General features: G+C 39.3%; 3 protein-coding genes across 6 annotated transcripts; 1 reads left to right on the forward strand and 2 right to left on the reverse strand.

Moving 5' to 3' along the window:
• Positions 1 to 200: 200 nt before the first annotated feature.
• LOC140770238 (protein DOG1-like 3) lies at positions 201 to 1,506 on the reverse strand. Its single transcript, XM_073111317.1, has one exon. It carries the CDS (start codon positions 940 to 942, stop codon positions 256 to 258), a length of 687 nt encoding a protein of 228 aa, XP_072967418.1. The 5' UTR covers positions 943 to 1,506; the 3' UTR covers positions 201 to 255.
• Positions 1,507 to 2,043: 537 nt separating this feature from the next.
• LOC140770237 (CBL-interacting protein kinase 19-like) lies at positions 2,044 to 5,570 on the reverse strand. Of its 2 annotated transcripts, XR_012106009.1 has the most exons (3): positions 3,976 to 5,570; positions 3,652 to 3,736; positions 2,044 to 2,731 (listed from the first exon to the last, which is right to left on the reverse strand). XR_012106009.1 is itself a non-coding variant. In XM_073111316.1 (2 exons), exon 1 carries the CDS (start codon positions 5,419 to 5,421, stop codon positions 3,982 to 3,984), a length of 1,440 nt encoding a protein of 479 aa, XP_072967417.1. In that variant the 5' UTR covers positions 5,422 to 5,570; the 3' UTR covers positions 2,044 to 2,731; positions 3,976 to 3,981. The 2 variants fall into 2 exon arrangements, 1 of the variants encoding a protein (XP_072967417.1); XM_073111316.1 differs by lacking the exon at positions 3,652 to 3,736.
• A 4,242-nt stretch (positions 5,571 to 9,812) lies between these two features.
• LOC140770695 (uncharacterized) lies at positions 9,813 to 16,574 on the forward strand. Of its 3 annotated transcripts, none has more exons than XM_073111949.1 (9): positions 9,813 to 10,391; positions 10,558 to 10,618; positions 11,876 to 12,132; positions 12,770 to 12,971; positions 13,842 to 13,973; positions 14,091 to 14,197; positions 14,290 to 14,408; positions 15,489 to 15,585; positions 15,798 to 16,574. In XM_073111949.1, exons 1-8 carry the CDS (start codon positions 9,975 to 9,977, stop codon positions 15,553 to 15,555), a joined length of 1,362 nt encoding a protein of 453 aa, XP_072968050.1. In that variant the 5' UTR covers positions 9,813 to 9,974; the 3' UTR covers positions 15,556 to 15,585; positions 15,798 to 16,574. The 3 variants fall into 3 exon arrangements, with proteins under 3 accessions (XP_072968050.1, XP_072968048.1, XP_072968047.1); XM_073111947.1 differs by having other exon boundaries at positions 15,801 to 16,573; XM_073111946.1 differs by lacking the exon at positions 15,798 to 16,574 and having other exon boundaries at positions 15,489 to 15,771.
• The last annotated feature ends 712 nt before the right edge of the window (positions 16,575 to 17,286 follow it).

Below are 17,286 nucleotides of genomic sequence, written 5' to 3' on the forward strand. Positions count from 1 at the left end.
TTTCAAAAATATATAGATTATAAAGATATGAAACGAAATTTTTATTTAGATGGACATATAAAATTCTATAGTTTTGGAATAGACTCTAAATCCGGAGCATCCAAACAGGTCGCCTAATTTTTCTTTAAATTTTTTTTAAAAAAAAGGCGGCCTAAAAAGAATTTTCTGGTATCTTTCCATATTTTATTCCATCTCCAAGAACAAAACACAAACCACTCAGGACTCCACTATTACTAATCACACTAGCCGTACTTCCTAAACCCAAAACCCTCTCCTTCTTCCTCTTTCTCTCTCGAGCCCGTATTCCCTAAACCCGTACTCCAAGTCCGCCGCTGCGACCAGGAACTCCGCCGCCTGGACCGAACCCAGCAGCCCCACCACCCCGCGGAGCGTCCGCATCCGCAACTCATCCGCCCGGCCCATCACCCACCCGATCCGGCCTACCACGAGGTCCAGATGCACCTCCCCCTCCTGGATCCGCCCCATCTCCTCCCCGATCTCGTCCTCCTCCTCCACCGTCCGCCGCTGGATCTCGTCGATCCGGCTCACCTGGACCGGGCTTAGGTCCCCGAGATCGCCGGAGTGGACCCCGAGGAGGAGGTCTTCCAGCTGGGCCTCGAACCGGCGGCCGGATTCGGAGTGGAGGAGGTGGATCAGGGTGTTGGGCCGCCAACCCGCGATCCAATAGGCGACGCTGCGCTCCAACGAGCTGGCCCACGGGGTCGTGAATGCCTTTACCGGGTCGGACCTTGTCAGGTCGGAGCGGGTTCGGTAGTAGGACTCGTAGTGAGCTATCGTTCGGGTGATAAGGGAAGGGAGGGCGGTGTGGTTACCGGTGTAGAGGCATGCGCGCAGCTCGTGGCGGAGGGAGCGGAGTTGTTGGAGCCATAGGTGGAAGAAGGAGAAGGTGGGCTCCCACTCCGAATCCGACTCCGACTCCATGGCCACAAAAGTAGGAGCGGGAGGTTAAAGGTGGGTTTTTATTTATTTATATAGTGAAGGAGGAATTGATCTCGGCCGTGCGTTAGGTGGGAACGGACGGCCGGGGATGCGCCACTACAGGTGAAACATGGCGAGTTATGACTCGCTTGGAGCTGCTGCTGCTACTTGTGGTGGTGCCAAGTCGCATAGGTGCTTGAGGAACAGGTGGAACGGAGGAGCATGGGATTCGTTCTAAGTTCTAACCCCTCCTCTCTCTCTCTCTCTCTCTCTCTCTCTCTCTCTCTCTCTCTCTCTCTCTCTCTCTCTCGTAAGTTAGATAATGCATTGTTTTGCGTGACATTGTAGAAGAAATTTATACGACGCCGCCGCAAAAGTTGGGTTTCTTTTTCCTCCTCTGTTTGTTTCAGCTGATCTCTCGAATAATGTTATACCGATTTCACTTTTATAGTCACAGCGGCGATCATGGACTAGAAGCTTTGTTCTTTCTTGAAAGAGAGAAGAATGAGTTATGAGTCTATGTTGCTTCCAAACTAAATATAAATTAGACTTTGTTTGTTTATAAGCAACATTATTTGATGCTTCTTTTTGGCTACTTTATTTATGGTTTACATTTAGTAATATGATTATAAAGTAGGATTATCTTAAGGATCACTTGAATGCATCGGAACTTGCATCTATAAGAATCTTGATATTTTTAATGCTAATTGTTGCTCCGTCGTATATGAGCTGGGCCTTGTTTGACCGATGAAAGGTAATTCAGAGATAATATTACACCTATTATTATATTTTTATTATAGTCTAGAGAAAAGTCATTTAGTTGCGGTAATGAGATTTTATAGTATTTAATTACAAACTATGAATACAAAATTGTTACCAGACGGGGCTCAGATTTACTCTTCTTACGTTTCCAGTAGACAAAACAAACTCCATTGTGAGTGGAAAATTAGTACTATCTGGCAGTTCGTTAGTGGAGATCTTTGACACTTCGTTGCACAAAACTTCATCTTCCAAATTAAAGTATGACTCATAGTTGACCACCTACCCTGAGCATGATATATTGATACCACACCGTTCAAAGTTTGATTTCACAACCATTCAGTATAAAGTGCCAAATCTGACCCTCTGATTGCATGCTGTCAACTTCAACTGTAAAAATAAACCAATCCTTCATTCAGAACTTAATTGAATGCATTCGTAAACATAAAAGCCATATCTAAAGCACTGATTCAATCTTCTACATCAACAATCCAACCATGGATTCCTACATAAACGGTCCTCTTGACATCTAGAGAAATTTTGACTCTGAAAATTTTGAAATTCATATACACTTAAATTCGGATGTATTTCACTTGTAACTGTTGCAGGTGATTCTTGATTAGCTGCATCTAACGACCCTTGTTGAGAAAAGTTCTTGCTTCAGATTTGGAACATGCATAGCGGTAGATGTTAGACTATCATGAATACGAAGACTTCACATGGCACAAGAAGCTTCCGAAAAGGAGTATCTTAGAACTCCCAAGTATTTATCATGTAGACCTGAATCTTGATGCCAATCTTGCGCTTCATGTCCTTAACAACTGTAGCTTTTTCAAGGGGATCCTTCTTCATGCTCCCAGAATAGGCTTTCTTTCTTAGTTACAGTATATGGCCCTTCAACCCAAATACAAGAACCCATCTACTCAGCTTAAGGATTAAGATGCATTACATATGTTGGAGTTGACTTATTAATCGAAGTCCTTTCATCTATCAGTTAGAATTTGCTGATCCTTTCTTCTTTATTCTACCACACCTGTCAAAAGAAGATCTGTAAGCAGCTAAATTTTGAGCGGTTCCTTATGTTGTAATTCTCTATCTTTAATACTGTTTGCATGAGTATACAATGAATCACAGTTTGAATTTACAACGCATCAAACTTCAACTGTACACAGATACTAAACAGAAGAACAACTGTTTCCTAAACATAATTTTTGACGAAACTTCTAAACTAAATCTTAGCAGCATTAATATGTAATACATGATAGAACAGACTAATTAAGATAGGCAGTTAAAAGATACAGGCACCTAAATGGACATCCAATTATTGTCAAAGTGATCGATTGTAGCAAAATATGACACAATTTTGCTGCCCAAAATAGAGTCCTGCTAGATGAAGAGGTTAGCGTGATTAAACACTTCAAAAATAGTGAACCGCAAGAGACTTTGAAAGAAGATGCAGCGATGGATTTGGTAGAGTTTCAAACAGGTTCAAGTATTTTAACAGGCTAGATGAGAATCTCCTGCTAGTAAAGAATAGAAAAGGATTTATGGCTGAGAAATCATGATATCTTGGATGCAAGATTGGAGCAAGAGAAAGGAAAAAAAAAAATGTAGGGTTAGACCTCAGATAAGAAGAACTTGTAAAATAACTTTGACAACTCAAGTTTTGTAGATTAGATGGAATGAGATGCTAATTTTTCCAAGGGGTTTATTTCTTATAGTGCTGAACAGTCCAAAAGACTTCCTAGTTCATCCTAAGCACTAGTTTGCCATGGACAGCAATACTTATCTCAAGGAGATCTACTTTCAAATATTTCACCACATACTGCTGAAACGATAGAATGCAGGGTGATCATAGTCTCAAAATCTGCAGTTACTAACTAAAGTATACGTATGAACCAAATCAGAAGTAAATGAAATACATTTACAAGGCATAAGTAGAGGATGGAATACCTAAAAATTGCAGTAAGAAACACCCTCCTTTTAAGCTAAGATGTCCAATCCACTGCATCATAACTTGATCAACACATGCCCTCTTCTATATTAGAAGATGAAATTGGAACAAATTATATATATGATCTCCAAACTGAATGACGCAGGTACTTCTTGCTAATACATAAATAACAACTTTGATCTCTCTAATACAAGAACCAGAAGGGATGACGCAAATAAAGATACTATACAGAAAACCAGATTAAGATTTCTTCTTCTGTCAGAGCAAAAGCAAAAACATGACATATTAAGAAGGAGAGAAGAGGAAAAGTAGCTTAGTTTGACCTCATTCTACTCTGTATCAGAAGCAATGCTGGGAACGGAAGCCGACTGGTAGACGAGATGCCGCAACCCAGGCTTGAGCTCCTTGTTACAGAACTCCTCATACTCGTCTCTATCCCCCGCCTTCTTCTTCACCTCCACCACCACAAGTGATGGTGTGAGCTCAAATATCTCTGCGCCTATCGTCAAGGGACCCTTCTCCCCTTCCCTCGTTCCCTCCAGGCTCACTCTCCAATCCTTCTTCCTCACCGAAAAGCTCACGACTTTGGCAATCTCCTCCAATTTTGTTATGATCGTCGACACCGGCTCCCCCGATATGAACCTCGTCTCCTCCCCCCTCTCCTCAAACAGCCCTGAGAGATCAAACCCCCTCGAGAACGATATGATATCAAAGGCGTTGAGACTGGCGGGACGTGGAAGCGTCCGGCGCCTCTCCTCCGACAAAGTAGCTGGGCAGGAGGCGACGGATGAATCTGATTCAGACCCGGATTCCGATGCGGCATCATCGGGAGGCCGATCGCTGGGTCCCGATCCCTCGTCGTCCGTAAAGCCATCATCAACACTATGGAATTGGTCATCCTCAATATAGAATTTAATCTGTCGGAATCCCTTTTTGAACCACCGGTTATCCATGATTTCAGGAATGGTAATTCGCGTCTCCGGATTGGTATCGAGCAAGCGAGAGAGAAGCTTGGAGAGATCCGACGAGAACCACCGCGGGCATCGGAATTCCCCTTTGTAGATCTTCCGATACATCGCCATCACATTCTGGTCATGGAAGGGGAGGTACCCCGCCATGAGAACGAACAAGATAACCCCACAGGACCAAATGTCCACCTTGGCACCGTCGTACCCCTTCCTCCCGAGCACCTCCGGCGCCACGTAAGCAGGGGTGCCGCAGAAGGTGTGGAGCAGCCCGTCTTGCCTCAATTGGTCGGAGACGGCGGAGAGGCCGAAGTCGGAGACTTTGAGGTCGCCGTTGTCGTCGACGAGGAGGTTCTCGGGCTTGAGATCGCGGTGGAAGACGCCACGCGCGTGGCAGAATCCGACGGCGGAGACGAGTTGTTGGAAGTATCGGCGGGCCGTGTCCTCCTTGAGCCGGCCCTTGGCGACCCGCGCGAAGAGCTCGCCGCCTCGGACGAACTCCATGACGAAGTAGATCTTGGTCTTGGTGGCCATGACCTCGTGGAGCTGGACGATGTTCGGGTGACGGACGCGGCGGAGGATGGAGATCTCGCGCTTGATGTGGGCGACGAGACCGCCCTTTAGGATGCGCTCCTTGTCTAATACTTTGATCGCAACGCTCTCGCTGGTGACGGCGTGGCGGGCGTGGTAGACCTTGGCGAAGGTGCCGTGGCCAAGGAGCTTGCCGACGTCGTAACGGCCGAGGAGGAGGCCGCGAGTCTCCTTCCTCGTGCGCTTCTCCGCCGATGCCGGGATCGCCGCCATCGGCGTTGGCTTCTTCTTCTCTTTCTCTCCTCTTTCTCCCTCTAGATTTGGTTATAGATTAAAACTTAGGGCGTGGAGAAGAAGACGGCCGGCAGTGGTGAGAAAGGAAGATGTCGTTGGAAACGCCGTAACTTATGTAATCTTTTTCCTTTTTGGGTTGCATATAATAAACTATATATATATATATATATATATAATCCTTACAGTATTCTACGATGAAAAAATTTCTCCTCACTTCCAAGTTCCAACTGCAAGAAATAATATTGATTCGATCTAGACATTGTCTAGTAAAAAAAGGTGAAAAATAATATTATCCTCTCAAATTAAAAACTTAACGGATTCTTTTGGGTGCAAATTGTCTTCTTACATTTTTTTTAAATTATATTTGCAAAAGCAGTACAATCTGTTTATTTAAATAGAATATTCCGAGGTAGACTGACTTAATATGCTGTTCAATTTGTATTATTGCAAATTTGTATTGTGGGACAGAGAAGAAAAGAGGAAACAATAATATTTTACTTAAATTGCAGAAATATTCCTTATAAAACGAAAGGTATTCCATAACTATGTCGGTACTGAGGAGATTTGCAAAGAGGCCAAAGGTGCAGAAGAGAGAGAGAGAGAGAGAGAGATAGGATTTTTTACAAGTAGCTTCTGGTGGTGATATGTTTATTGCTTCGTTAATTTGTTGGAAAGATTAGATGCTTTTGGTTGCTTAATAAAATGCTTAAAAAGAAAAAGGAAGAGAGGAGAGTCGACCAGCTCAACGCTTACCACTTACCAGTCGTTGAGCCTAACGGACACGTGGCCAAAAAGAAAGGGTGACGTGAGTATACATTATGATACCCAGCTGGGCGGACTCGGTTACACTTACACAAAATGAGTTGAGTTCGGTAGATGTAGGCATCTACATTCTACAAGAAGATCCTGTGCTGGGTTCCCTTTGAATGGGTGGTAAACTGCCGATAAGCTGCTTCGGAGAACGTAGCAAACTTGTATTCCCTTTGCGTGTAAACGGTCGCCACGTTAAAGGTCCCCAATATTGAAGGCAAGGTGAGACTAGTCCAAACTGAAAGTCTCACTGCCACAAACCCGCTTCTCTCATCTTATCCATTTAAACGATGCTTATTGTTATAGTCTGCTACAATTTAATTAAACAGTAGTTTTCTTGTCGTCATTAAATTTAATCCATGGATTTTGGCTAACTGTAACAATTTCCACATGTCTCCATCACTTGAAAGTGGTCCGGCTTACTTTTTGCAGACTATAGAGAACTTTTCTACCACATTGAAGGAATGCGAACGCAATAAGCAAGTAAAGGACAGTCGTGCTTCAAATCATATTTAGACCGGTCATTATATATAAATGTCTAAGTTATAGATATGAGTAATTGACATCAATGACAGGTTTAGGTTTATTAGGTAGCATACATAGATTGTCAATTTGTCGTACATGGATTGCTTAAGAGAAAGTGATATTTAAATTTAGGGATTTTTTTATTGTTGCCCCCTCCTTTTTTAACTTATTTATGTTTCAATCTCTCCTTTTTAACGGGTCTAAGTTGACTTTTTTATTGTGAAATTTTGAAAAGATCAAAAAAAAAAAAAAAAAAAAAAAAAAAAAAAGGAGATGGAGCCCAACATGTGTGGTGCGTGGTACGCAATGAATGGTTGCCAGAGTGATGGGGCTCCCCTTATTGAGCCACATCTCTCTTATACCAGCCAGAACTCTGGGTTGAACTAAGGTTAGAATGGGCCTTCCCATTATTTAGAAAATTAGCATATCTAGTGGACTATCACCTTTGCTAATAATTAATAATAAAAGGTAGTGACACAGCTATATATGGTAGAACTAATTATTTGTCATGTTAAAACTTTGCTTATACATAATGTATACAATATAATACCTAATTATTCTATGTTGATGATGTTCATAATTATGCTTGTTAATTACTGTGTTGATATTCGGCTGACATGATAGCATTCCACAAGTGCACATGCACTACTTTGAGGAGTCTAACTAATTCGTCTCAACAATAATTACATCTCCCCGACAATGGTAAAAAGCAAGAAAACTATACTATAATACATAAGCCTATTGTCACGGACTAAGTCTTTGAGATAGACAAAGACTGTGCGGCACTCAATTTTTAAATAACAAAGTTAAGTCAGCCGTTCGCTTCCCAAGCGATGCACCTGTTTTGGATTGCGACAAAGCAAAGACAAGTAAAATACAATGTTTGGCAAACAAGTTTGCGATTCTCTATTAATTAGAAAAGAAGTTACAAGATATGCCAATGACAAGAAATTTAAAGGGCCAGGATAGCCATCGAGGGCAAAATGAACACCATTGAACCAGTGGCACTTCGGTTGCGAAGCTGGCTCACTTAATGCTTCTCGATAGTTCTCCTATACTACTAAGTATGAGCATCCCCAATTCTGCAACCCGGGGGGTTCAAAGGTCTTGTGGGGCATTACGTTCTGAAAGTAAGCCCCATTTGGATTTTGGCCCATGAGTTTTATAGGCACATGCGGGGAAAAACCCAAACTAGTGTTGCGACGACACTAATATTGCAATTCCAAGGTTGCTTCGCAAGGAGCTCTTGAAGGAAACCAAAAGACACACAATAATATGCAAAAGACATGGGGTTGGCATCCCATTTACATACTCAAAAGATAAAAATACAATAGGACTGACATTGCGAACAAAATGGTCCTAACACTACGCTTGAGGTATTAATACATGGATCCTACACAGTTAGGTTGTCATTGCCAGGCAATTGACGAGAGTAAAATTCCTTAAAAGTATTAAGATAATTGTAGAAGGGTGAAATGATGTGGATCCATAGGTACCCAATGATATAGGGTTAAGACATCCTAGAGCAACAGCTCATAACTTCAGCATAGGTAGTGCGATGATGTTGAAGTGCGATGATGTTGAGTTGATGGCTCGGGTGAGTAGCATTGATACGATGTTGATTCATTATGATAAGCTTACAGCTGATGTCTTTTAATCTACGGAGATAGGCTATTTGTTGGATAATTGGCGAACGATTTTATTACTAAATTCTACTCTCCCTCTTAGTGTATTTATTTTGGGTGAGTATGGGCATTGGACTAGTTGCCCCTGTGTTAGGTGTAGTAGGGGTGTCAATCAATGGGTCTATTGATAAGCGAGTCAAGTGGACTAGATAATATACTATAAGTTTAGCATGTGCAGGAGTCAATTGTACTAACTTATATAATTTGATGTTTGTTTACATTATTTATATGTGATTTGTTGAGTAGACATTTAACATGAGTATACATATAACATAGTGATAAATTTGAGATTACTTTGACATCATATTTTTCTTTAACTATCTAAGTACTTATAAGTTGGGTGTCAATGAATAAATTTTGGTATCATATAAAATTCTTTATATATTATTATGCTAGAGATAGTGTCATTAAATGAACGATAAATTCATCCATATTTGGTATATGATGCAGATTAATTTCTCTTTTTTTTAAAAAAAAAACCTATGGACATAAGTCCATCTATACCTATTATAATAAAAATCAAGTTTGAAGCGATGAACATATGATTTAATTATTATTGGGATAGAGTACTTTACATCAAACTCAAAACTACATAAATAAAGTAAAATTCTATCAAAGCCTTTACATAAACACAAAAAATCTAACTTTTGATAATTTCGTGATGACCACGGAGGATTCGAGTTAGCTAAGAAGCAAACCTACCTACACCCTAGTAGACCTCTACTACTAGGGTTCAAAAATTTTCTTCCCTTGTGAATCTCTCCATAAGTGCCAATATTGATGCCTTTTCCCCTCTCCAACACCAAAAAGCTCGGAGGGGGAAGAGGCATTTCCTCATTTTCTTTATCCAGATATTTTTTTCTTCCTCTATTCTTCTCTTCTCTCTCTCCCTTCTCTTCCTCTATTTGTCCTTACTATTAGCCATCGCTAGGGCTCGCAAAATAATCCAGCCAACTTGATCAAGCTTAGATGAAAAAAATAAGCTAACTGAGCTTAATCTTCAAAATAGACTCCGAAATAATTTCGAGCCAAGTTTGATCATGAATCGGCTTAATCAAGTAAGCTTAATAAGGCTCAAAATAATTATATATATATATACATATTAGTAATACTTTATATATTAGGTTATACTTTTGTATTTTACTTAAGTGGATTATTATGTACTCTATTACTTGAGGTCGAGTTCAAAATTAGCTTAAATTAAAATAATTTTAATTCAAATATCTGGATCCAAATTGATGAAGTTAAACGGGTTCGGGTACAATTTCACCATCTATTCGATCGGATTCGATCCGGTTACACGCCCTACATGGGTGTACCGTAACTAGGCTATCCCGCTCCGGACCTGGGTCTCGAGATTTCGGGCTAGTTTTTTGTTCCACCGAGTCTATCTAGAAGCAAACCTCTCTCGCCGATAATTCCCTTCTCTTTCATCGGCAAAGTGTCTCTTTCCTCCTCCTCCTCTCTGCCGCCTGACCACCGAGCCCATCTCCTCTTCCCCAAGAACCTCCCATGGCAGCGGAGACCGAAGGCATCGCCCTCCTCTCCGCTGCGTACAACGATGAGGAGGAAGAAGACGACGAGACACACGAAGAACCCGACCGGTACGACTCCGCCGGCGTGTCGGACTCCGGTGGATCACAGAAGCCGTCGGAATCCTCCCTCGAGAAGCCTTCTCCCTTGCCACAGTCTAGATCTCCTTTCCTCGCCGACCTCGGCGAGGATCATAAAACCCTAAGGAGCCCCATTGCTCCAACGCCGCCGTTGTCTCGGTCGCAGCACTCTTCTCCATTCCCCTTGACCACCCCTTCTCCTCCTCCGCCGCGGTCTGATTCGATTGCGGAGGCTTTGGATCCGCAGAGGATGAGGAGGGCGCTCGCGATTGTGGACTACGCGCACGATGAGGCCGCAATGTCTCCCGAGACGGAGGTGATCTTTGAGCTGATCTCATCTGTGCTTCTCGATTTTTTTCTTTCTATGGCTACAGAATTTGAATGTATTGGTGTTATTATGTAGCTATAAATTTTGGCTTATCTGGTTTTGGTGAGTTATTTTCTATTTTATCCGTCTTAAACTTTCTAGTTGTTCTTGACAGGAGGGGGAGATTCTTAGCGGCGATCGTGTTGTGTCCGGTGCTGACGTTCAAGTTATTGACGGTAAGGGTTTACTCGGTCATTTTAGTTGTCTTGCTTTATGCTTGATCTATGTTGATTAATGTGTGCCCTCCTTTTTATCAATACTAGAACAAATCAGCAGCAAACTTTTCATGCATGATGACTTGTCTATTTGCACTTAGAAATGGATGCTTACTTATACAAGCTTGAATTGAGATCAGGTGAACATCTTCCTTGATATCTGCAGTAACTCATTTGATTGGTATCTCCAAATTAGATTGTGTTGCTGACAAATCATTTGGTCTTAATTATAAACCAAAATCTAGAACCTTTTTGTCCTCAGGGGATTTATCCTTAGGTTCTTACATTTTTGTTCTTGTGGTTTAACAGTTAATTGTCATGCGCAATTTGTAAAATTCACCAACCTGTACGCAAAAGGTGCAAGCCGTTATTGCAGATTGTTTTTCTCGTTTATCAATGAAGAGGTAGAAAAGTATATTTTTGTTTGCAGGAGCATTTTCTTTTAGGAAGTTGTTTGAGACCCTAACATAGTATTTCTTTTATATGGCTAATAGCATCTGTTGGCCTACCAACCCAGTCAATTCCTGATGAACACATGCTAAGCAATACAGGAAATTTTTTTCCTTGTAGAATTCTTTTATTTAAATAGGGTAATATGGCTCATTTTATGGGTGGAATTCAAAAAAATATTACCATTGTAAATTCACAATTGTGTTCTATGGTTATACTTGAAGAAAGTAAATGGGTACATTTACCATAAATTCATGGCTATGCTTTGTTAGACTCAAAATATGGTACAGACTACAGATTATCAATTTAAAGCTGTGAGACACTCAATAATTTTTTTTATTTATTAAACTATATTGGCTATTTTCTCTGGATTCGTTCTGATGGTCCCTTAACTTAAGAATATATCTTCATCTCATTGATACAAATCAGAAGCTTTTGGTGAGATATCTGTTGGATTTTAATAGGAATAATTGCAATACTTTTTACATCTCAGAGTACTTTTAGGATCTGGCGCCGTTTGCCCATTTAGTTTGTGAATGATCTATTTGTTCCTGATGATTTATGGACTTTCTATTCCACAGTTCTCATTAGCTAGATACATCATGATTTTTATATAATTAATCTTTCTTGTTCTGAATTTTGGATGCTTCATCATCGTTCCAGAAATGTGTCTTTAATAGAAGTACCATCTGATATGATCTCAGTAATCAATAATCATTGTTCAGTTATCATCCTTTGTCCTTTGACTTCTGTTTCTTTTCTTAATAGGAAATCTTGACGAAAGAACACCACCTGGAACGGTGCATATTCTGACACCAAGGACTCAATTAGAACCTTCTCAGACTTCTGATGTACCTGAACAGGTCAAATCTGAGACCATTATGGCAGTGGATTTTACTGGAACAAAGCCTGAAGTAGCTCAGGCTGAGGAAGCTGCTACTGTTTCAGTTGATATGCAAAAGGATGATCCGCTGAGTTGTTTCCTTCCTCCACCTGTCACAACCAAATGCTCTGAGGAGTTGCAGGTATTTGTGGCAACAAATTAAAGAATTACTTCAAATTACTCATTATTTTCTCATGCCCAAATACAACCTAGTAGACATGGATTTCTATGAAGTTCCAAAATTTGCTGTGTTATACTGTTATAAAGCGTACAATTGTTTATATCATAGAGCATTTTTTGTTTACTTAAAAATTGGCACATAAACTCGTGCTTCATTCTTATGAATATCACACCATGGCAGCTAAGATGCGCTTCATTATTGTGCGCACCGATTTCTTTTACTCCATTAATACATGTGTTTACTCATATACTACAATCTTGTGAATTTAACTTCATTTACTAATGATTGTAATTTGATTGCATTCATTTTTTTAGACATATAATCACCTAGCTACACTTCAGAAATCAAAACATTGCGTATTTATATGTACTTTGATGATTCTAATTAAACTGAATTTGAAGCTCTGTTAATGATTGGGTTCTTGCGTTTCTTGACTAGAAAATTGATGTGCAAATTTTATGCAATTGTAACTGAAAGATTATGTAAGAAGATATTGCATGGATCCATGTTATCTGTTACTCTTGTACCTTTAGCATGCCCACTTTTTTCCCTCTTTTTTTGGTCACTGATTCTAATATTTTTTGTGCCATTGTTTCAGCAAAAAATGAACAGATTTCTTGCATATAAGAAGTCCGGGAAAAGTTTTAACGCTGATTTGCGCAATAGAAAGGATTACAGGAATCCAGATTTCTTGCAGCATGCTGTGAGGTATCAAGATATAGATCAGATAGGGACTTGCTTCAGTAAGGATGTGTTTGACCCTCATGGGTACGACAAAAGCGACTACTATGATGAAATAGGTCATTAAGAGTTCCTTTTGTATTTTGTTGATTCATCCAAATGTCCTTTTGAGTTCATTTTAATCAGTGATGAGATCTGCCTTCGAGTTTGTTTCTATTTGTGTAACTTTTGCACTATGAACTATGAAGTATGTTTAGATATACACTATTGCATTTTTCTATGTAATGTAGTTTGGAAAATACATAACCAGAAAAGGGCGATGTGTAAACAATAGGGCTCAAGAGATGATTCTAGCAATACCCTAACCAACTATTGCAAGTTAGGTTATTTGGCTTAAGGATTCGTAAGTATTTTATGTAAATCTACTTCTCCCCAATAACAGGTAGCTAGACGATGATGATTGGTGTGCAGTATATAATTTTAAATTTCATTTTGAAATTTGTATAGTTAATAGGATGGTCTGCAGGTAGTCTTTGGACAATGGTCCAGAAGCAAATGCTCAAAATAGGTATAAAAATTGGAAGGCAATATTTTGTCATAGGAAAAACACTATAGACTCTGTGTTTATGTGCTTTAATTTTATTTAAATTGAGAGGTTGTAACATTTGGTTGTATATAAGGAAGTGTATCTCCAATTTATTCACTCACAATAAAGAACACTAATGACAAATTTTTCATGATATATTAAAGGAAACCACATTGAACTAATGAACTTACTTTACTGGAATTTCCTGTAAAGAGCCAATTTCCATGTGAGTTATGTATCTGTAATTACTGAGTATGTCTTAATATATGAATTATATGCTTGTGATGTTCCTCTTTCTCTCTCTCTCTCTCTCTCTCTTTTTTCTCGCTTTCCAAGTCTATATGCTACCAGTCGCGTTACTTTTAAACCATGACTTTTGACATGGATTATGTTTTTATTACAGAGGCTGACATGAAGCGTGAATTGGAACGGAAGGAGCAGGAAAGGAAAAAAAGCCAGAAAGTCGATTTTGTTGCAGGACCAACACAACCTTCTATGGTCGCACCAATACTGAAGACAAGGGCACAGATTCCAGGTACTATTATTTATACGCACTAGAATTTCTCTTTGTTTCTAGGTGTGCCTTTGGTCACTTCGAGATGTGTTCTGACAGTAGTTGATGTCTTTTCTATCTTGCTTATTTTATGGCCAGTTGTTGGCACTTCGGCTGTAGCTAGCAGTGGATTACCACCAGTTCCAGCAACTGTAGATGCTGCAATGAAAGATATTAGGCAAAGCAAGAAAACAAAATGGGATAAGGTTGAGTTAATTCTTGTATATATAATCTTAAATGTAAATGTTGTGATTTAGAAGTAAATATTGTACTAATATATATTATTTTTGCTATTTAGATTGATGATGATGTAAAGAGTAGCACACTTTCTGCTGGACATGATAAATTATCGACAGTTGGAGTTCATGCAGCACTTCTAACTGCTGCCAATGCTGGTGCTGGATATACTGCTTTTGCGTAAGTCTTATTGGTACCAAGAGTGTTCGTCTCTTCAAGTCTCCTGTTTTTGACAAAATAGAAAGAGATTTTTATGTGTTTGATGAGGCAGCGGTTAGTTCTTAAATGCTAATTGAATGGTCAGTATATTTAATATTAAATTAGTTAGTTTATAAATTATTCATGTTGGACTATGCTAGGAGACAAGGCATATATGACTTGTTTCCATTCTGATGATGACAAATCAGTGAGTTCTTACATCTGTATATCTGCCTTGTAATATAGTCCATCAAAAATTTTCCAGTAATTTATTATCAACTTTATGAGTTCTTACTTGTAATAATTAGTGGCCGGCTAACCTTCTGTGCTATTCCAAGTTAAAACACTCACAAACTTTCATCTGTTAATTTAAGTACTTCCACTCATGTCCCTGAAACATATTGAGGCGCCTCTTCACTAGCCTTCTTCAGATTTTCATATTTACTTTCTTATACCAATAATTTTAATTGATTATCCAACCTTCTTTTGTTCACCTACAATGACTCATGACTTCTCCACTTTAGCAATCTTAAATGCTGGGTTTCTTATATTGTTGCTCAAACCTTCATTATTGTCTATCCTTTTAATTTATGCAAGATTAAAGTCTTGTTTCTGTTAATAGATTTCTCTTGGAATGTCAAGGAAGTGCATCATATGACCATCCACATGGCACCTAAAAATGCCCTTCTTTACTCTACCTCCCCAGCTCTAAACAACTGAGTACAAAAATTTAAATCATTTGTCTGTTATAAAAAACCATTGAATTGTCCAATGCATTATTCTTGTCCATTAGAGTTTTTGATTTAGATATACAATTATAATTGACTAAATCAAGTACCCATAAAGGGTAGGAGAGATACAGCAGTCTCTATATGAAGCTGTAGAGATCTGATTGTAGAACATTACGAACTAGTACTTGATCATTTTCTTCAAAAGAAAGAGAGATCTGATTGTGTAAAAATTGGATGTACATCTTTTGATGATTACTAGACTTGTATCTTTGCCATGTCAAGGCATAGCCAGACTATATCAAGTGATTCTTTCTGTTAATTTCAATTGCAGGCAGCAGAAGAGAAGGGAAGCTGAAGAGAAAAGGACAAGTGAGAGAAGGTTTGACAAAAGATCATGATCTGCGTCTCATCCTTGCAGAACAAGAAAGGTGGTGCTTCGACTTATTTCTGTAACATGTTGAAAGTGTTCTAATCGTACACCTTGTCACTATATCTTTGCTAATGAGAAATCTATACTTGTGAGAGTAGTTCGTCCACCCCAGGATTTTTCTGTCAGATATTATATGCATATATAATATTAGGAATTGAACAATATATTCATCAATAGTTGAATCTTTCTCCTTTTCCACTTCCTTTTTAGCAGGATTAATAGATGAGGCCTAGCTGGCAAACAGTTTTTTGTTCCATGCATTTCCTGACATGGAGACGCAGCTATGTGGTCATCCTCTACATTTCCACGTGAAGTTTGACGGACCTGGAGAAATCCAGCAAGTTACTAATGCAGGGCAGTACCATCTATAAACGTTTACTGCAAGTTTGGGGAGAAGAGGAGACATTATCTGGCCGAGTTTTTCAGATAACATTATTTACAACAGTGTCATTATGTACTATACAAGAAAAGAACTTAGCAACATGAGATATGGGATGAAGATGTTTAGGGTGATTATTGATGTTTGTAGAAATAGGGGGGAAAGAACTAGCGTGGTACACGTTTGTCATTTGAGGATTCGTTTTACGGGATTAGTTGAGATGATTTAGACGTGTCCTCCGTATTTTAGTTGAGCATGTTTTACGTGAGCCAAATAGTGGGAAAAAGAATTCATGGAAGAACCTATCAGCTACAGTCCACACCCATATATTTGAAGTAAAGAGGCCGCCGAAAGAGGAGGAATCTATCGAAAAAACACTCACAAAGTTGACAAGTGTTCCACCTCACTCCTTATCTTGATGACTATTATTATTCTTTTCTTGCTTTTCTCAATCTTAGAATCTGCCCTCTTTTCTTTTTGTAGTCACTTGGTTATCAAGGGAACCAGGACTAAGCTTTTCTACATTGTTTAGTAGGTGCCTGGTGAAGTCAATGATCACCTATGATGTGTTCCGGATGCTATTAAAAGAGATTGGATTTTATTCAATAAATTGGAGAATTCAAGCCAATGGTGATTGACCCATCGTAGGGTCACAAGCTCATAGACTAATTATCAGTTACACAAAGCGGTTAATTTTTCTTAATATTTAAGTTGAAATAATAAGACAAATTCTTTCTAGAAACATCTCATAATGGGGTTAAATCATAAATATTGACACTTCAGTCAAAATTCTATTTAACATTCACCCTCTATGCCATGGATTGATAGAATAAGTTCCCTTTTTAAAAAAAAAAAAAATTTAAAATGAGAATTCGATTACTGAGGTACAATAGCCGTCATCCTCCTTCAAATGCTTAGAAGTTAGGCCATGGTAAAGGTAAAAGAAGGGACGCCTGCATCATTGCATGGAACCCACACCTAAATGAGCGTTACCTGTGTACCAAAGGGTGAGAACTGGGTATTTAACGCTTGGGTCTGTTAAACTAACTTTAAAAGGTCGATATAGTCGTTGGAAGATTCGCCGCTGCGTCTCTCACCGTCGATGCTGACTCAGATCACCGACCTCAGTCCACTTGTCATTATTAAGCTGACTCACTCGTCTTCCTTTTTCCAGCGTGTAAGCAGTAAGCTCCTTTGTCCATGGCAGAATTGAAGAGGTATTCTCGTGTTATATAATTTTAAAACTTAGACATTAGAAAATCTTCTTGTTAAAAAAAGGACAATATAATATGACCATTTGGGGAGGCGTGAAGTAGGAAG

This window comes from Typha angustifolia, chromosome 11 (genome assembly GCF_048772165.1).
Source record: "Typha angustifolia cultivar Huaian chromosome 11, ASM4877216v1, whole genome shotgun sequence".
Classification (NCBI taxonomy): Eukaryota; Viridiplantae; Streptophyta; class Magnoliopsida; order Poales; family Typhaceae; genus Typha; species Typha angustifolia.

Bases quoted from the DNA above. Each gene is read 5' to 3' on its own strand.
- LOC140770238 (XM_073111317.1), bottom strand. From the start codon at position 942: ATGGAGTCGGAGTCGGATTCGGAGTGGGAGCCCACCTTCTCCTTCTTC.
- LOC140770237 (XM_073111316.1), bottom strand. From the start codon at position 5,421: ATGGCGGCGATCCCGGCATCGGCGGAGAAGCGCACGAGGAAGGAGACT.
- LOC140770695 (XM_073111949.1), top strand. From the start codon at position 9,975: ATGGCAGCGGAGACCGAAGGCATCGCCCTCCTCTCCGCTGCGTACAAC. The intron at 10,392-10,557 runs GTGATCTTTGAG...TGTTCTTGACAG, and splicing joins CAATGTCTCCCGAGACGGAG to GAGGGGGAGATTCTTAGCGG. The intron at 14,409-15,488 runs GTAAGTCTTATT...TTTCAATTGCAG, and splicing joins GCTGGATATACTGCTTTTGC to GCAGCAGAAGAGAAGGGAAG.